Source organism: Ranitomeya variabilis, chromosome 5, assembly GCF_051348905.1.
Source record: "Ranitomeya variabilis isolate aRanVar5 chromosome 5, aRanVar5.hap1, whole genome shotgun sequence".
Classification (NCBI taxonomy): domain Eukaryota; kingdom Metazoa; phylum Chordata; class Amphibia; order Anura; family Dendrobatidae; genus Ranitomeya; species Ranitomeya variabilis.
In genome coordinates this window covers 123,502,125-123,522,992 of record NC_135236.1, presented here as the reverse complement: position 1 = coordinate 123,522,992, position 20,868 = coordinate 123,502,125, and the positions used below count along the sequence as shown (strand labels likewise).

The 20,868-nt window shown below is 47.3% G+C and overlaps 1 protein-coding gene across 2 annotated transcripts in view; it reads right to left on the bottom strand.

Annotated features, from left to right (window-relative positions):
- EIF3J (eukaryotic translation initiation factor 3 subunit J) overlaps positions 1-20,192 on the bottom strand; it is a 49,697-nt gene extending 29,505 nt beyond the window's left edge. The window contains exons 1-2 of one of the 2 annotated variants that reach the window (XM_077263179.1): positions 19,860-20,192; positions 8,140-8,237 (exon numbers count right to left, since the gene is read on the bottom strand). In XM_077263179.1, coding sequence (XP_077119294.1) covers positions 8,140-8,237; positions 19,860-19,881 — 120 coding nt within the window. In that variant the 5' untranslated portion in view covers positions 19,882-20,192. The remainder of the gene's footprint in view (positions 1-8,139; positions 8,238-19,859) is intronic. The other variant, XM_077263180.1, reaches the window with a different exon arrangement.
- Positions 20,193-20,868: the final 676 nt, after the last annotated feature.

Below are 20,868 nucleotides of genomic sequence, written 5' to 3'. Positions count from 1 at the left end.
CAGTGTAAGTGACTAGGCTACTTTCTTCAGGTCAGTGCGATCACAGCGATACCAGATTTGTATAATTTTTTTGGGGGGGCTAAAAGACTTATTTGAAAAATAAAGTTTTTGCAATGCCATATTTTGAGGACTATAATTTTTCTATATTTCTGGCCGACAGTCAAGTGAGGGTTTGTCTCTTGTTGGACGAGTTGCCGTTTTTATGGGTACCATTTTCAGACATGACTTTTCGATCGCTTTCTAATCAGAATTTGAAGAGTCGAAATAAAGAAAAAAAAATAAATCCTGAATTGCTGTTTTTTGTTCAATGCCATTCACCATATGGTAAAAATGATAAGACAGCCATTTCTTTGGGTCAGTACGATTACAGCGATACCACATTTGATATCCATCCATCCACACACGCTTTTACACAAAGTATTTTGTAGAAAAAAAAAACCTCGTCTGTCTAGCCGTATTCTGAGAGCTAGAACTTATTTTCCAGTTCACCATCCTGACAGCACCATTGGAGGACGTCCTTCTTACCCTCAGTGGGACAGGAACAACAAGCGGTTAAAAGGACCCTTCCCCACTCCACCCACCAGTGTTTTTCCTGTCCCACTGTGGATAGGAACGGCAAGCTTTTCCTCCGACGGTGCGGTGCAGATGGTGGGGATCGGGGGGCCCAGCCTTTCCCTTCCCTGCGGCAAGATATCTGCAGCTGATACCTGCTATGGGGGGGTCCCTCAGTCTCCCCAGTGCAGCGCTGCTCCTGGGGTCGGGTCCGTCTCCTCGGCTCTGGGTCTGGGCGCTTTCTGCCGGGGGGGGAAGAGTGCGGCGGCCGGTTCCAGCATGCGGCCGCAGCGTTCCCCATCAGCTTCCATGGCCTCCGGGTCCAGCGGCCGCGTCACTTCCGGCCGCGATGGTGCCGGCGGCAGCGTGGGAGAATGGCGCCGGCGGCAGCACCGTAAACCGCAGCGGCGGCAAGGAGGGCAGGATCAACCAGGTAAATCCTATATAAATGTCTTAAGGGGGTCTTTATGCCGCCGGCCATCCTGACAAAAGAGCACTCGGCTATATGGTAAATTGTCCTCACTATGGAGGAAACAGCCAGACCTGAGGGGACTGACCAGCTTCAGGGGCACGTGAGTAGGCTATACTAAGCCATACCACAATGCTCACCCCTCCCCCTACTTCCCTATCTACAAGGTGTACCGATGTATTTCTATCTATCCTAGGCAGAGCCTCCTATCCCCGCATCAGAAAGGAAAAAAAAAAAAAAAAAATCAGGGAAAAATAAATGCCCGATATGTGCTGCTAAATTTCCGGAAAATTGGCGGAAACCACTATGCAAGTCGTGCACATCTAAAATTGTGGGTGATGAACAGACTGCATTATTAGCCAGTATGAGGACAATGATTCGTCAAGAAGTTCAGGCATCCATCTCAAGCTTGAATCTTCCCCAGACAAGCCAGTCGGAACCGCAAACATCACGGAAAAGGCCAAGAGAGTCTAGTCCCTCTTCCGAAGGAGAAATTTCGGAGGATTCAGACCAGGAGGGAAGAGACGGATCATTGAGCAGAGGAAAGAGATTTCTTCTCGGCGGCAGATACAGATGAGCTTCTTTATGCAGTTCGTAACACCATGCAGTTACAGGACACGCCAGAGGAGACCTCGATCCAGGATGAGATGTTTGGCGGATTACATGCCCAGGTCACAAAGGTCTTTCCAGTCAACAATCCCATTCGTTCCATGATTCTAGAAGAATGGCAGGAGGCTGAGAGGAAACTAGTAGTTCCCAGAGATTTCAGACTCCGTTTGCCTTATAATCCAGAGGACATTAAAGTGTGGGATGAAGTTCCCAAGATTGATGTTCCGTTGGCAAAAGTGGCGAAGACGACCTCAATTCCATTTGAGGACTCGTCCGCTTTAAAAGGATCCAATGGATCGCAAAGCAGATGGACTGCTCAGGAGAACTTGGGAATCCTCCGCAGCAATAATACGGGCCAATATAGCTGCAACATCGGTAGCCCGGTCAATGCATCTATGGATAGATGATTTGGAGGAACATCTCAAAGCTAAGACTTCCAGAGATGTTATTCTGAAATCTCTACCGTTACTTAAGCTCGCAACAGGCTTTATGGCAGACGCTTCAGCAGAATCTGTACGCTTCGCCGCCAGAAGCGAGTCCTTATCCAACGCGGCCAGAAGAGCTATCTGGCTAAAGACTTGGTCGGGGGATATCCAATCAAAAAATAAATTGTGCAGAATCCCATTCTCGGGGAATAAAGTATTTGGGCCTATTCTAGATGACATCTTAGAAAAAGCCTCTGATAAAAAGAAGGGGTTCCCTGAGGAAAATACAAAAAAGTACCAGCCCTTTCGTAGATCCCGACCTGGTCAGAAGACAGACTACAGGGGGAAAGGGAAGACTGGGAGGTGGTCTTATCCCAAGGGTGGAAAGGGTAGAGACTCCATCTTCCTAAATGCAGGTACAGGAAAGCCAAATAAATGACATCAAGGTGGGTGGTCTGTTACAAAAATTTCTAGGGGGTTGGCAGAAAGTATCCCAAAATCCTTGGATTCTGTTAATTGCTCAGGGGTACAAGCTAGAGTTCTCCAGCAGTCCCCCAGAAAGATTTGTTGAAACCCGACCCTGTCCGCTCTCAGACTCCTCTATGTGGACAAACATCCAGGAGTTGATAGAGTTAGACGCAATAATCCCAGTACCCATCTCAGAAAGAGGCAAGGGCCATTACTCTCACTTATTTTCAATTAAAAAAAAAAAAACGTCGGGGGACTCCCGAACGATCATAAATTTAAAACCCCTAAACAGGTGGATCCGGTACAAGAGATTCAGGATGGAATCTATAAAGTCCACAACGCCTCTCAGACAAGGACATGGTGATGTGCACCTTGGATCTAAGCAATGCATACCACCATGTCCCAATACACACTGCCTACCAAAAGTTTCTGAGATTTGCCCTAATGAACAAGGGAATAATGTATCATTTCCAGTTCAGATGTCTCCCCTTCGGGCTTGCTTCGGCGCCCAGAATATTCAAACTAATGTCAGAATGTCAGAAGTTGTGGCCTATCTAAGGAACCAGAATGTGACCATAGTGCCATATCTGGACGACTTTCTGATAATGGCGAGATCAGAGAAACTTCTCAAAATAGACTGCAGCTTCACACTTTCCATCCTACAGGACCTGGGGTGGATTGTGAATTGGAAGAAATCTTGCCTGGTCCCAAATTCAAGAATGAAATTTTTGGGGGTCATATTAGACTCCAACGTCAGAACATCTTTTTTACCGGAAGACAGACAGGGGGCCTTGATCAGGCACATACATCAATTCAGGAGGAGTACCCCCTCCATAAGAGAGGCAATGAGGATTCTTGGCTTTATGACATCATGCATATCCTGTGTGAAATGGAGCCAATTCCACTAGCGGGGATTACAGAGAGAGGTTTTGAAGTCTTGGAACAGGAAACAGTTCCCTAGACAAGAAGATGATTGTGTCTCCATCAGTAAAGAGATCCCTAACCTGGTGGACCAAACCGAAAAACCTAAAAAGAGGGAGTTCCATGGATCCTCGATCCCTGTGTTTCCGTTACCACAGAGGCCAGTCAATTCGGCTGGGGCGGTCATATAGAAAGGACATACTACCAAGGAGAATGGACTCCTCAGATTGCCGCAAGGTCGTCAAACTTCAGGGAGCTGTATGCGATCTGGAAGGTGTTACACCAGGCCCAGTCACAGGTCAGGGGCAGACACGTAAGGATACTGTCCGACAATGTCACAGCAGTGGCATTTCTAAGACACCAAGGAGGTCCGAAACATCCACCGCTGCAACACCTAGCAGACCGAATTTTCAGATGGGCGGAGAAATCTGTCAAATCCATCTCGGCAGTTCACCTGGAAGGCGCCAAGAATCAAGTAGCAGACTTCCTCATCAGAACGTCTGTACATCCTGGAGAATGGGTACTGAACCCAGAAATATTCAGCAGTCTGTGCCAGAGGTGGGGAACACCTCAGGTGGACCTTTTTGCCACCAGGTCAAATACAAAGACCAGAGCATTTTTTTCTCTCAATCCTCTAGACGGAGCCACAGCAGTAGACGCCTTGTCTCAGTATTGGGGAGAACGTCTCCTGTACGCATTTCCGCCTCTTCCTCTGATACCGAAGACACTCAGGAAGATACGAGACGAGAGAGCAACCGTAATCCTGGTGGTTCCTCTTTGGCCAAAAAGGAGCTGGTTCTCTATACTATCCAGAATGTCAACAGAGACCAATCTTATTACCGAACAGGCAGGACCTTATACTACAGGGGCCGGTGTTCCACGAAGACCCAGACTCTCTTCACCTGTCTGCTTGGATCCTGAACGGCAAACCTTAAGATTCAGAGGCCTGTCAGAAGAAGTCATTACCACACTCCAGGCAAGCAGAAAGCCGGTGACTTCAGCGATTTATAACAAAATCTGGAAGCGGTATTGTTCCTTTCTGGGAGAGGTTTCTGTGGATACTTCAAAACCTGACATTCCCAGAATCCTCGACTTCCTGCAACTCTGTTTTGAGAAGGGCCTCCGGCCTAGTACTTTAAAAGTACAGATTGCAGCGCTTAGTGTCTTTTTTGATACGTCACTAGCCTCCCATTCTTGGATAGCAAGATTTTCCAGGGCCACGCAGAGAATGAGACCACTTATGAGAAAATCAACTCCTCCTTGGGACCTAAACCTGGTCCTTAATGCCCTGTGTAAAACCCCGTACTTGTTATCAGAAGATATGGGCATAGCCAATCTCTCCTTTAAAACTGCCTTTCTGATTGCCATCACGTCAGCTAAAAGATTGGGGGAGATGCAGGCTCTTTCCACTCAGGACCCATATCTTCAGATCTTTAACGACAGGATAGTCTTAAGACTTAGGGTACCGTCTCACATAACGATTTACCAACGATCACGACCAGCGATACGACCTGGCCGTGATCGTTGGTAAGTGGTTGTGTGGTCGCTGGGGAGCTGTCACACAGTCAGCTCTCCAGCGACCAACGATGCCGAAGTCCCCGGGTAACCAGGGTAAACATCGGGTTACTAAGCGCAGGGCCGCTCTTAGTAACCCGATGTTTACCGTGGTTACCAGCGTAAAAGTAAAAAAAAAAACAACAAAAAAAAAACAGTACATACTTACATTCCGGTGTCTGTCCCCCGGCGTTCTGCTTCTCTGCACTGTTTGCGCCAGCCGGAAAGCACAGCGGTGACGTCACCGCTGTGCTCGCTTTCCGGCTGGCCGGCGCTCACAGTGCAGAGAAGCAGAACGCCGGGGGACAGACACCGGAATGTAAGTATGTACTGTTTTGTTTTTTTTACTTTTACGCTGGTAACCACGGTAAACATCGGGTTACTAAGCGCGGCCCTGCGCTTAGTAACCCGATGTTTACCCTGGTTACAAGCGAACGCATCGCTGTCACACACAACGATCCAGCGATGACAGCGGGAGATCCAGCGACGAAAGAAAGTTCCAAACGATCTGCTACGACGTACGATTCTCAGCAGGGTCCCTGATCGCTGCTGCGTGTCAGACACAGCGATATCGTATGGATATCGCTGGAACGTCACGGATCGTACCGTCGTAGCGACAAAAGTGCCACTGTGAGACGGTACCCTTAACCCAGCCTTCCTCCCCAAGGTAGTGTCCTCAACAAATATAAATCAGGAGATAATCCTTCTCTCATTGTGCCAACACCCTAGAAACACAAAGGAAGGGGTCTACCATAACCTTGACGTTAGGGAGACTGTTCTAAAATACCTGGGGGCGACGGAAGGTTGAAGACGAGACACTAACTTGTTCATACAGTACGGGGGTCCAAATAGAGGTTGCAAGGCAGCAAAATCAACCATTGCTAGGTGGATCAAAACCATGATAAACCTAGCATATACAGACCAAGGGAAAGATCCCCCGGATATTCTTAGAGCCCATTCAACCCAAGCTATCTCTACATCATGGGCGGAGAAGGGGGGAGCCTCAGCTGAGCAAATTTGTAGGGCGGCGACTTGGACCAGTCTTTCTACCTTTGCTAGACACTATAAATTAGATGTCTCATCAGATCAGTTAGCTTTTGGTAGAAAAGTATTACATGCAGTAGTCCCACCCTAGTTTAACATCCTTTGGTATTCCTCCAATGGTGCTGTCAGGATGGTGAACTGGAAAACGGTAATTAGTCTTACCGGTAATTGTATTTGCAGGAATCCATCCTGACACCACTACTAGTTCCTTCCCACTGCAAGTTTATACTATTGACTAATATGATGTAACATTGGTATATACTGTTAATAAACTCTTTCTTTGCATCCATCCAGATGAGGTCCTTAGAAAATCACTGGTGGGTGGAGTGGAGAGGGTCCTTTTAACCGCTTGTTGTTCCTGTCCCACTGAGGGTAAGAAGGACATCCTCCAATGGTGCTGTCAGGATGGATTCCTGGAAATACAATTACCGGTAAGACTAATTAGGCTACTTTCACATTAGCGTCGTGCAATGCGACGTTGCAGCGCACCGACGCATATTGTGCAAGCGCCGCACAACGGGGGCAGCGGATGCTGTTTTTCAACGCATCCGCTGCCCCATTGTGAGGTGCGGGGAGGCGGGGGCGGAAATGCTGCAGACGACGCACCAAAAACGTTAAATGCAACGTTTTTTGGTGGCGACGGTCCGACGCAACCGTTGCACGACGGTTGCGACGTGTGGTAATGCGTCGCACTGCGTCACTAATAAAAGTCTATGGAGAAAAAAACGCATCCTGCAAGCAATTTTGCAGGATGCGTTTTTTCTGCAAAACGACGCATAGTGACGTGCAGTGCACGACGCTAGTGTGAAAGAGGCCTTACCGTTTTTCTGCTCATGGACCTGTATGGAGGCTATTTTTTTGCAGGACAAGATGACGTTTTCAGAGATACCATTGACATTAGATTTTTTTATTGCGTTTTATTCAACTTTTTTTGGTCGCACGATGAAAAAGCATACATTTTTGCCACATTTTTCCACGGAGTCCAATGAAGGGGTTAAATAGTGACAGTTGTATAGATCAGGTCGTTCAAGACAAAGTGATACCCAAAAAGTCTTGTGGGTCAGCTTGCCGTACCTTTCTGACCCCATGGTCGTTATGACGTCCTCAGCTTGCCATAGCAAAGATTGGGCCCTTGCAATAACTTTGAGGTTGGCGATCTGAATGAAGAGGGAGCTTCCTCACTCTTAAATGCTGCTATTGTCATTGATTGTGGCATTCAGGGGGTTAAACGGCAGAGGACGGTGCTGGCATCGCTCCTGGCAGCGACAGCCAAGGCTCAGTTTTCACTTAAGCCAAAGCTCCTTACTGCGATCGTGCATGCAGGGCTCCTGTGCCCGCATGACCACCATGATGCAAGTTTATGTAGTTTTGCGGGAACCCCATCCTGACCATGACAAACTTATGTCAAATGTCGTGAAAGGGTTAAACAGGCTAATGACTGATATTGGACTTTGTCAGAATCTGATTTTTGTTACAAAGATTTTCCATGATCTATAAACATTCTTTTTTTCCCCCCATTTGGTTTACAATGCAAACAACAGGCAGCGTCTCAAGTACAATGGAAGATCTATATGAACAAAGCAAATTGCAGTCTTCAAACCTTTCAGGCTGCATGATATGTCACAGTTGAGCAGCTGCAGCCATGGCAGGCTCACTGATAAACTGCACGGAAAAAGGTTTACATCCAAGATAACCAAGAAAAAGAGATATGATGTAGGTGGCAAAAAAAAAAAAAGAAAAGCTAAAGAGAATGCACCAATTCAGCCCAGTTTGTAGGAATGGCCATTGCTTATCATTTGTGGACTTCATTACTCCGGCATTAGGGAGCTGAAAGGAATAATAGGCAACCGATACAGTTTTTCAAGCAACTGGTCAAAAGACGTTTGGGCCATTGATATGTACAGCAAGAACTAACGTGGAGCTGTACCACTTGTCACTAACAATAGGCTGAAGTGTTGGCACTGTGCATTTAAGGCTTTATTGGTGAAGCACTGAGATACCACACCTCTGGAGGAGATGCAATGTCACCTCTGCCAGAGACTTTTCAGAACTCCAATAGGTCAGTGATAAGACTAGCTTATATCAATTTCTCCCCACCTTAACTTCGTCCTCTTCATCTTCTCCTTCCCAGCGATCCTTTACAGTCAATGGACCACCCTTTTGAGTAGGTTCTTCTGGTTCAAAGTCATCTGCCTCTGTGAACACAAGAAAAAAAAAATGTATTTAAAAAAAAAAAAAAAAAAAAAGAGACAGAAGATGACCACTTAGCCCCACGATTTCCAGCCAATCAAGGGTGAGAAAAAAACTAAAAAAAACGTTTGGGGGATTGTAAACATGTGGTCCTACATGGTCTGGTGTCAAAAAGCCATAATGATGGAATCTGAGGAGTCTATAGCAGATCTTCGCATGGATTACACTGGGTCAGGACTCCAGTGAGATGACAGCGCCGACTAAGCTATAAAACCAGTCAAACATTACAACAGACGACTGAGAAACATGCAAACCACAAGTTTTTATCTTTACATGTATGGAGAGCTCCAGAAAACAGTCTGAGCTTCAGGAGAATTCACTAATTTTGCAGTTAAGTGATATTTCAGCAAAGACTTTTGCATGGGTCAAAACTATTTTAGTGAGTAAATTGAGGATTTCACAATCTAAAAGGCCTTTTACCTTAACCCCTTAGGCTGCTTTCATACTAGCGTCGTACAACGCACGTCGCAATTCGTCGTTTTGGAGAAAAAAAAACACGGATGCGACGTGTGGCAATACGTCACTAATGCAACCCTATGGAGAAGATACGCATCCTGCGGGCAACTTTGCAGGATGCGTATTTTCTCCATAGGGTTGCATTAGTGACGTATTGCCACACATCGCATCCGTCGTGCGACGGATGCGTTGTGTTTTGGCGGACCGTCAGCACAAAAAAGTTACATGTAACTTTTTTTGTGCGTCGTGTCCGCCATTTTCGACCGCGCATGTGCGGCCGTAACTCCGCCCCCGCCTCCCCGAACATCACTTGAAAAACTGCATCCGCTGCCCCCATTGTGTTTCTTTTTCCACAGTATGCGTCGGAACGTTGGCACGTCGCATTGCGACGTGCCTCGTACGGCGCTAGTGTGAAAGTAGCCTAAGTGACAGAGCCAATTTTGTCTTTAATGACCAGGCCAATTTTTACAATTCTGACCACTGTCACTTTATGAAGTTATAACTCTGGAACACTAACGGTTCCCACCGATTGAGACTTTTTTCGTGACATTGTTACTTCACGTTAGTGGTGAAAGTTATTTGATATAACTTGTTTATGAAAAATAAAAAGGAAATTTGGCAAAATTTTTTGCAATTTTCAAACTTTTAATTTTTGTGCCCTTAAACCAGTCATATTGCACAAAGCAGTTAATAAGAACCCCACATGTCTACTTCACATCAGCACAATTTTGGAAACAATTTTTTGTTAGGAAATTATAAGGGTTAAAAGGTGACCAGCGATTTCTCATTTTTCCAACAAGATTTACAAAACTTTTTTTTTTTTAGGGACCGCCTCACATTTGAAGTGAGTTTGAGGGGTCAATATAACAAAATCCCCAAAAGTGACACCATTCTAAAATCTGCACCCCTCAGGCTATGTACCAGAAATTTCCGCAGCATTTCCGCAACTCCCTGCCGTGGGTAAGACGCATGCGGAATTCGCATGTGTTTTCCTGCAAAACACAAGCGTTTTTAGCTTACAGGATTGCTTGCGTTTTCCAAGCATCGCTTGGAAAAGTGATTGACAGGTTGGTCACACTTGTCAAGCAAAGTACTTGTCAAGCAAAGTGCTTGACAAGCAAGTGTGACCAACTTTTTACTATTGATGCTGCCTATGCAGCATCAATAGTAAAAGATAGAATGTTAAAAATCGGATGCTTCCTTTCCCAGGGATGCTTTGCACGAAGGACCTCCTCCAGACCCGGGTACCATCCGCACATGAAGCGCTCACTTTGCACATGGTAGGCATAGCCACATGCGTAAAGTGAGCGTTTCAATGCAATCCTATGGCTGCGGAATCGCCGCGATGCCGCAGAAATAATGAACATGCTGCGGATTTTACCGCATGAAGACAAGAAGAGGACGTCATCTGGGGAAGATAGGAGGCCCCGGACAGGACCGCGACACCCATCAGACCGGACCGGGACTGCCCCTGGGTGAGTATAATGTAACCTATTTTTCTCATCTTTTAGGATACATCGGGGGCTTATCTACAGCATTACAGAATGCTGTAGATAAGCCCCTGATGCTGGTGTGCTTACCTCACCCTCGATTTTTTGGGGTGACAGGTTCCCTTTAACTCACCAAAAAAACAACTTTTTTTTCACAAGGGAATGGAGGAGAAAATGGACCACAATACACTGTGTTCCAAATTATTATGCAAATAATATTTCCTCATATTTTCTCTAAATTACCTATCTGAATTGCAGTTATTGTTATTTTCCAGTCATCTACTATTCTAGTATAATTGCAATGTTTTGGAACAAACTGCCTATGAAAACAGTATATTTTAAAAAAAAAAATAAACACTCAAAATGCATGTTCCAAATTATTATGCACAGCAGAGTTTTCAACCTTTTTTTTTTATTTTGAACAAAAAAATGGTCAATTGTGAAGTTATAAGCATTATCAGCTTATTACAAAATGAAATCAAACAGTTTTCAAGTGAAATCTTTATCCTAGGTGATGTTACTTTCACACATAGGACCCCTTGTTCGAAAGAAGCTTCTGAACTCTCTCGTTCATTGAATTTGTCAGTTTTTGGATGGTTTCTGCTTCAATTGTTTCGCATGTGGACAGAATACCCTCCCAGAGCTGTTGCTTGGATGTGAACTGCCTCCCGCCATCATAGACACTCCTTTTGATGATGCTCCAGAGGTTCTCAATGGGGTTCAGATCAGGGGAAGATGATGGCCACATCATAAGTTTGTCCTCTTTTATGCCCATAGCAGCCAGAGATGCAGATGTGTTTTTTGCAGCATGAGACGGTGCATTATCATGCATGAAAATGATCTTGCTGCGGAAAGCACGGTTCTTCCTCTTGAACCATGGCAGGAAGTGTTGTTTTAGAAACTCCACATAGACTATGGAGTTCATCTTTACCCCTTCAGGGATCATAAAGGGGCCGACAATCTCTCTCCCCGTGATTCCAGCCCAAAACATTACTCCACCTCCTCCTTGTTGGCGCCTTAGCCGTGTTTTCATGGGGTGTCCATCCTCCACTCCATCCATCTGGACCATTGAGCGTTGCACGGCACTCGTCGGTGAGCAAAACAGTGTGGAAGTCAGTCTTCATGTATCGTTTGGCCCACTGGAGCCGTTTCTGCTTGTTGCAGTGGATAGAGGTGGTCGACAGGATGGCTTACGCACAGCTGCAAACCTCTGAAGGACCCTGCATCTTGTTGTTCTGGGGACGTTGGAGGCACCAGCAGCTTCAAAAACTTGTCTGCTGCTATGACAAGGCATTTTTGCAGCTGCTCTTTTAACCTTACGCAATTGCCTGTTGGAAAGAGTCCTTAATTTTTCCTTAGCACGCACACGTGTGTGCTGGGAATCAGCTACATACTTCTTGATTGTGCAATGATCACGATGAAGTGTCTTGGCAATGTTGATTGTAGTCATGCCTTGACCTAAATACTCCACAATTTGTTGCTTCTCAGCAGCCGACACATCCTTTTTCTTTCCCATTTTGGCCAAAAATGTAGGCTGCTTAATAATGTGGAACAGCCTTCTTAAGTAGTCTTGCCTTTATTTGGACACACCTGCCAAACTAATTTGCACAGGTACCTGCAATTGCTTTTAGTGATATAAAGAGCCCTGACACACATCACCATCAATGAGTTTAAATGACAAACAAAAAAATTCTAACCTTATCACTCCTAAACTCTTTGTGCATAATAATTTGGAACACAGTGTATGTGTTGTGCAATTTCTCCTGAGTACGCCGATACCCCATATGTGGAGGAAAGCCGCTGTTTGGGTCCACAGCAGGGCTCAGAAGGGAGTGAGCACAGTTTGACTTTTTGAGCACATGTCATGTTTGGAGACCCCCTGATGTACCTGAACTGTGGAAACCTCCAATTCTAACTCCAACACTACGACGCCAACCCTAGTTGTAGCCCCAACCCTAACTGGGAAAAAAAACATTTTAATTTTATTATTTTTACCCAACTTAGGCTACGTTCACATTAGCGGCGCCGCATGCGTCATGCGCCCCTATATTTAACATGGGGGCGCATGGACATGCGTCGCACTTGCGTTTTGCGCCGCATGCGTCGCTGCGGCGCCCGCGTCCGGGCGCAGAGGACGCAGCAAGTTGCATTATTGCTGCGTCCAAAATCAATTAACCCCTTAGTGACAGAGCCAAATTTTTGAAATCTGACCAGTGTCACTTTATGTGGTAATAGCTCTGTAACGCTTCAACAAATCCCAGTGATTTTGAGATTGTTTTTTCGTGACACATTATACTTTATGCTAATGGTAAATGTAGGTCAATATGTTTTGTGTTTATTTATAAAAAATATCAAAAATTTGAGAAAAATGTTAAAAAATTAGCAATTTTCTAAATTTGAATGATCATCCCTTTAATCCAGATGGTCATACCACAGCAAACCATTAATAAATAACATTTCCCTCATGTCGGCTTTACATCAGCACCATTTGTAAAATGTTCTTTTATTTTGTTAGCATTTTAGGAAGTTTAAAAATGTAGCAGCAATTTTTCATTTTTTCAAGGAAATTCACAACATTTATTTTTTTAGGGAACTATCCATGTTTGAAGTGACTTTAGGGGTCTCATATATTGGGAAACTTCCAAAAGTTATATCATTTTAAAAACAGCACCCCCTGATATATAGAAAACTGCTGTCAGGTAGTTTATTAACCCTTCAGGTGCTTTACAGGAATTAATGCAAAGTGGCATGACAGAAATGAAAATATGTATTTTTACCACCTAAATTCCGCTAACTTCTGAACAGGTTACAACAACCGTCAGACTCTAAGGTCGCTATTTGGTCGTGAATTGCCATCGCAAACATCAGGACCACACAATCATAATCTGAGGTCACCAATTGGGATAAAGAGGAAGCCCCCACACTCTGTTAACCATTTATAATGATGTAGTCACTATTGACAGCAGCATCTAAGGGGTTAAACAGATATGTACGGTGCCAAAACTGATCGTGTCTGATACAGCAAGTTGTCAGCTATAGTGTGCAGCTGACAGCTGCTGGATTGTCACCTGTATGGGGATGGTATTCTCTTATATGTCAGGTCAGTTAAAAGACGTATTGGCTGTCATTAAGGGGTTAAAAAAAGGACGCATGCGGCGCAAAACGCAGCGTTGTGCATGCGTTTTGCTGCGTTTTTGTTTGCGTTGTGCGCTGCGGCGCACAACGCAAATGTGAACGTAGCCTAAGGGTGTGATAAACCTGGGTTTGACTTTTTTTTTTTTTTAATTATGATCACTGTGATAGACCCTATCACAGTGATCAAAATTAACCAATAGGAAAAATCTCCTATTGTTGCTGGCCGTCAGATCTCAGTGCGCGCTTGCCATTTTCTTCCCGGTAGGAGGGACCGGGGAGGCTAGGGTGAACCCCATTTACTCTCATCTGATGTGTTAGTTCATATCAGAGGAGAAATAAATGGAAACCGGACATTTTAATTTTTTACGGTTGCCGTTATTCCATCAATAACAGCGATCGCAACACTGGGGACGGTAAACGACAAAAATCATGTTCTCCGGGTCATGTTAGCTGAGACCCTGGAGATTTTTCGAATCTGGGAGGGGCGCTATAACCTTACTTCTCAGCGTCGTTAAAACCGGCACTAAGGCCAGGTTCATATTGCATTGGTGCAGTCCGTTCAACGCATGCGTTAAACGGACTGCGCAACGCTAATGTCTTTTAATGATCACGTTATGCGATAGCACAGATGCTCCATCTGCAATAGCGGTGACGGACCCAGAAACGCTGCAGACCGCGTCCGAGAGTCCATCACAGAATGACAGCACATCGCTAACACATGCCGATTATGACATGCGTTAGCGATGCACTACATAATGGCAGTCAGTGGGTGCGCTGAAGCATCCGTTACATTGTGTTAGTGCCGCTGTGTGACGGATGCCGTCAGCACAATGCCATTAACGCAATATGAACCTGGCCTAAGAAATAAGTACCCTTAACTGCCGCCGTTAAAAGGCATATTGGTAATCGTTAAGGGGTTAAAGGAAACTTGTCAAGACAAATAACGCTATTAACCTGCAGGCTAACAGTGTTAATAAGATGTCCGGCTGCTCTACTAAGAGTGCAGCACTCAGGAGAAGATGGACTTTGTTCCTTCCAGGAGCAGCCAGCTGTCAATTATACAGGCGTGCCAGCGCAGGCTCAGTCACTGCTCAGTATACTGCGAGTGGCGGCTGTAAACACACCCCTGTGCTGACTGACAGCCGGCCCAGAAGTGCATCAGTGACAGGTTCCCTTTAAAACTTGTTTGGTTCCTAGAGATCATAGCGAGCCTAAATGATCTAACATGTGGAAAAGTTACTACAGGCAAACTGTAAATCAGTGAGCTAGAAGGAGAGAAAAAAAAAATAATGTAATGTACGGTACATGGTGGTCTATCGTCCAGTTCAATAGACCGATGCATGATCTGGGCGAAGACTGATATACTGATTTTCGAGAAAAAAAAACGCATCATGTGCACAAAAATTGCAGAATGCATTCTAAATGATAGGATGCATATGTATGCGTTTTTATCGCGAAAAAACGTGAAAAATCCTGAACGTGTGCACATACCTGAACAGTGTTCTTCAATTTTAATGGCACTGTCAGCACAGAATAATAACTGTTCAAGCTAAGCCCCACCACTCGGTACTTCATGGCTTGGCCAATCACTTATATACACCTTCCCACCTGCTTGTTTTCAGTCTGTTTTCACCACCCTCTGAGGTTATGTGCACAAGTTGCAGATTGATGTGCGGATTTTTCCACACTGTTTTTTGCAAAACCCGCAGGTAAACCGCACTGCAGATTTGCCGCGTTTTTTGTGCGGATTCCACCTGCGGTTTTACACCTGTGGATTCCTATTGAGGAACAGGTGTAAACCGCTGTGGATTCCACACAAACAATTGACATGCTGGGGAAAAAAACTGCTGCGTTACGGGGGGGGGGGGGTTCCGCAGCATGTGTACTGCGGATTTTGTTTTCCCATACGTTTACATGGTAAACTCTGGCATCATAAAGCCAGAGAAAGGAGGATAAATGGAAAACAAGCAGGTGGGTAATATAAATGATTGGCTGCGCTGTGAAGCACCGAGCAGTGAGATTTTGAACAGTCATTCTTTGCTGACAGTCCAGTCCCTTAAAGGGAACCTGTCACCACGTTTTTGGAAGATGGGATAAAAATAGCGTTATATAGGGGCAGAGGTGGGCGTTACATTAGTGTGTTTGTTATGCGTTTATTACCCACCTAAGTTGCCGAAATACCTTTGCAAAGTCTCCGTTTTCGCCTGTCAATCAGGCTGGTCTGGTCAGATGGGCGTGGTGTCTTCCCCCAGATCTTGTTTAGTTTTCCGTTGGTGGCGTAGTGGTGTGCGCATGCCCAAGGTCCCGAATCCTCTGCCAGGGGATTTCAAAGAGCGCGGTGTCCGTTATTGCATTGGTGATCGGTGGGCGCGGCCATCTTCCTTTGGCCGCGCGTGCGCAGAAGCGGCGCTCTGCTTGCCGCGGCGCTCTGCTGGCCGCGGCTTCAGGAAAATGGCCGCCGCGATATCCATCTGCGCACGCGCGGCATCCCGCGGCCATTTTCCTGATGCCGCGGCCAGCAGAGCGCCGCTTCTGCGCACGCGCGGCCAAAGGAAGATGGCCGCGCCCACCGATCACCAATGCAATAACGGACACCGCGCTCTTTGAAATCCCCTGGCAGAGGATTCGGGACCTTGGGCATGCGCACACCACTACGCCACCAACGGAAAACTACGCAAAATCTGGGGGAAGACAACGCCCATCTGACCAGACCAGCCTGATTGACAGGCGAAAACGGAGACTTTGCAAAGGTATTTCGGCAACTTAGGTGGGTAATAAACGCATAACAAACACACTAATGTAACGCCCACCTCTGCCCCTATTTAACGCTATTTTTATCCCATCTTCCAAAAACATGGTGACAGGTTCCCTTTAACTTTTATAGGGAAGCAGAGGAATATAATAATCTGAGCTGGTACTCATTAACCTGCTCCAAGTGCTTGCACTCTGGGACTATTCCATTCTCTGCTTATAGACTGCTGTGGTGAGGTCATGACTACAATGCACATCACTGCTGCAGCCAATCACTGAGCCCAGCGGCTCATAGAGTCTACATTGGATAAGCTGATAGCCACAAAAACCTCTCTGACATATCTAAGTCAGGAATAGAGGGCTATAGTTAGCCCATACAACAAAAGAGGAGATATACCTACTCAAAACAATATACTGAGACTGGAGAAAAAGGAGTCCTACTAGGTATGGATAAGGTAGAACAAGTTTCAAATTTATTAAAGTTTCACATATCATAAATTACACATAGAAAATAGATAAAAAGTGGTACTTGTGCAAGAACAACAACCTGGGGTAACCATGGGACTCCCACAGCTTTGGTCCCTTAGTGCCTATCAATGAATACATAAGGTGCATGTGCATAATATTGGGGCACAGGGGGATAAGTGCGCTGCCATGATGAAAGGACCTATCGCATGCCACAATGGGAAGATAATCACAGAGTCCAAGGTACAAAAAATGGCAACCACTTACCACTAACAAAGGCTGAAGGGTCCTGGGATGGTTGTGAGGAAAGAAAGCCCCCCGACGCGCGTTTCGCGTCACCAATCGACCGCTTTATCAAGGGAGTGACACTCCCTTGATAAAGCGGTCGATTGGTGACGCGAAACGCGCGTCGGGGGGCTTTCTTTCCTCACAACCATCCCAGGACCCTTCAGCCTTTGTTAGTGGTAAGTGGTTGCCATTTTTTGTACCTTGGACTCTGTGATTATCTTCCCATTGTGGCATGCGATAGGTCCTTTCATCATGGCAGCGCACTTATCCCCCTGTGCCCCAATATTATGCACATGCACCTTATGTATTCAGTGATAGGCACTAAGGGACCAAAGCTGTGGGAGTCCCATGGTTACCCCAGGTTGTTGTTCTTGCACAAGTACCACTTTTTATCTATTTTCTATGTGTAATTTATGATATGTGAAACTTTAATAAATGTGAAACTTGTTCTACCTTATCCATACCTAGTAGGACTCCTTTTTCTCCAGTCTCAGTATATTGGATAAGCTGATACTCGCCTTACCCTACCCAACGTCAAGCCACTACTGCTCCAGTCTGTTTACATTACATCACCTATATAGTCAATCATTGAGCACAGTGATTGGCTGCAGTGGTGATGTGCATTGTAGTCATGACAAACCTAAAAACAGAAAACTGAGCAGCAGAGAGCCACCACTCAGTGCAGGGTAAGGTGAAGAATACCAGCTCAGTTTGTTTTAGATCTTTAAAACTACTGGTGATAAAATGCTAAAGCCAGTAAACCATTTTAATGGAAAAATATGGCCATAGTATGACTATAAAACTAAGCTCACACATAGTACAGTACTTTCAGACAGTCTACTGGAGTGCGAGAAGTTATGAGAACAGCTGCTGATCTCATCCGTTTTATGAGATTGAACATTTCAACGGATACACAAAAACACTATCCATATGGCATCATTATTTAACAACCATTGAAAACATGTGGGGTTTTTTTTTAACATTTTTTAATTAAAGATGTATAAAAAAAAAAAAAAAAAAAAAGCACACAGATGGCAACCGGACCACTACGAGGACCAAAAAAAAGAGCAATTTTCCATATGCTTGCGTGAACTTAGCCTAAATCACAAAAATGGCCATATAATAAAATGCTTTGAAAAAGAACATACTGTTCGAAACGCGTAGCCTGCTGCTACACATTCTCCTGTGAACCATGTCTTTGGACTTTGCATTTTATCTTCAATAAATTTGATTATCTTTGGAAGCTGGATTTTTCTCCTGTTTTGCCCTATTGCTCCACGTGATGACTGCACGTTATCCGGGCTTCCCCACAACACATGCCTAGCAGGTGAGCTGGTTTTCATTATTTTTTTTTTCTTCATATAATAAAATGTCAGTGACCTATCACAGCACGGATTGCATCCAAAACCACCGGTGAACAGATATGGTATCAGATGGTGTAACAGACAAGGGACCCCATAGAAGAAGCATCTCCATTTGTGACAAGCGAGCATGCTCAGGTGCAAGCCGAGTGTTCTCAGCGGGGTCAAATATGTTCGAGTCCCCGCAGCTGCATGTCTCACGGATGTTCGACAGCCGCAACATATGCAGGGACTGTTTATTAGACAATCACTATATGTGCTGGCACTGTTGAACAGACGTGAGACATACAGCCACAGGAACTCAGACATTTTTCGAGAACGACAAAGCTCAGATAACACCTTACCCCAGCACATGCGCTCATCATTAACCTCTATACCAGACAATAGAGGGATATTCAGGGAGTTGGGGGTTCTCCTAGTAATACAGCATATGGACAGGGCGAGCCAGGAGCCGCACACCCTGGCAGTCGTGTGACCTCTACAGCCAACATTGTAAGACAGAAGAAAAAACAAGCTTTAAAGTGAACTGCTGGGAGTGCTCAGAACTTCCCAACATAACTAATCTTAGTCCCCCCCCCCCCCCGCCCAGGGTGTCACCCCACGACGCCCCCCCCCCCGCCCCGCCGGCCAGGGTGTCACCCCACGACGCCCCCCCCCCCGCCCCGCCGGCCAGGGTGTCACCCTACGACGCCCCCCCCCCCCCCCCCCGCCCCGCCGGCCAGGGTGTCACCCCACGACGCCCCCCCCCCCCCCCGCCGCCGCCGGCCAGGGTGTCACCCCACGACGCCCCCCCCGCCGCCGCCGGCCAGGGTGTCACCCCACGATGCCCCCCCACCACCGGCCAGGGTCACCCCACAACGGCCCCCCCCACCGCCAGCCAGGGTCACCCCACGACGGCCCCCCCGCCACCGGCCAGGGTCACCCCACAACGGCCCCCCCCACCGGCAAGGGCCGCCCCACAACGGCCCCCCCCACCGGCAAGGGCCGCCCCACAACGGCCCCCCCACCGGCAAGGGCCGCCCCACGACGGCCCCCCCGCCGCCAGCCAGGGTCACCCCACGACGCCCCCCCCGCCACCGGCCAGGGTCACCCCACGACGCCCCCCCGCCACCGGCCAGGGTCACCCCACGACGCCCCCCCACCACCGGCCAGGGTCACCCCACAACGGCCCCCCCCACCGGCAAGGGCCGCCCCACGACGGCCCCCCCGCCGCCAGCCAGGGTCACCCCACGACGGCCCCCCCGCCACCGGCCAGGGTCACCCCACGACGGCCCCCCCCACCGCCAGCCAGGGCCGCCCCACAACACACAATAAAGACAAGAGACTCTTACTACAGGGCTCTCATCATTACCACCCAGGACATAGACGCCATGATAGAAGCCACTAGAAAGAGCCCCACAGCTAGGGGGCAGCACTACCCGGGCGGTAGCCCTATCACAAGGCAAAGAGCAGGAGCACCCGGGGATGGGCGAGGCCTAGGCGGACTAAGATAAAACAAGTGACATTCGGGAGACAGGAGGCCATATGGACTGGAGTCGGCGCCCCGTGCTCGGTCAGCGCGAAACGAGGACCTCGGGGATATACATGAATAAAGCGGTGGCGCAGCAGCCGGTGCTCTCACCCCAGCTGTCGGTCTCCGCCATGTCTTCCCGCTGCCGCTCCGGCTCTCTCTGACTCACCGCGCGGCGCACTCAGGTCTACTGGGGCCTGGGCCCCTCACCGGAAGTGCGTCACTCCACCCAGTGCCGCAGCCGGCGCCATCTTGCTACTCCCAAGTCTTCTATATTGCTTTACATAGGAGTTGGAGGGTGAAGTCGTTTCGGCTCCACAGATGCTGGCGCGGAGCAGGAGCACTTCCTGTGCATGACACGAGAGAGGGAGGGAACAGCGCAGCCGGCAGTGTGGCACTGTGCTCCGCCATGTTCCCGCTGACACGTGAGAGTCACGTGGTCTCAGTGCTGGCTGTTGCCGCTCTGTACTTGTCCTGACACGTGTGGAGGAGGGGACGCGCGGCTCTGGGGTCTGCTGGCGCCAATACGGGGCTGAAACACATCTGTTTTTTTCACATACAGACTTGTAGACTGCAAAAAATGGCGACTGTGAAGAAATAGCACACGGGTGTAACTCCACTGTTTACAGGGAGATCGCAGAGGCTTTTGGGCCTTAAAGGGGTTATCCATGATTATTAGATTTTTTCACTATGGACCGAAGCACTGATAGGCAAGTAGTTCCTAACTACCTCCCTGTTCTACCCTGGGGTGTCATGCTGAGTGACAGATGGTGTGCTGTGTGACCGGCATTGTGCTGAGTGACAGCCGGTGTATGTTGAGTGACAGTGTCGTGCTCAGTGACAGGCGTTGTGCTGTGTGACAGCTGGTGTGCTGTGTGACAGCTGGTGTGCTGTGTGACAGGCGTTGTCGTGCTGTGTGACAGGCGTTGTCGTGCTGAGTGACAGGTGTTGTGCTGAGTGACAGGTGGTGTAGTGCTGAGAGACAGACGGTGTGCTGAGAGACAGACGGTGTGCTGAGTGACAGGCATTGTGCTGAGTGACAGCCGGTGTCATGTTAAGTGACAGTGTCGTGCTCAGTGACAGGCGGTGTCATGTTGAGTGAAAGACTCATGCTGAGTGA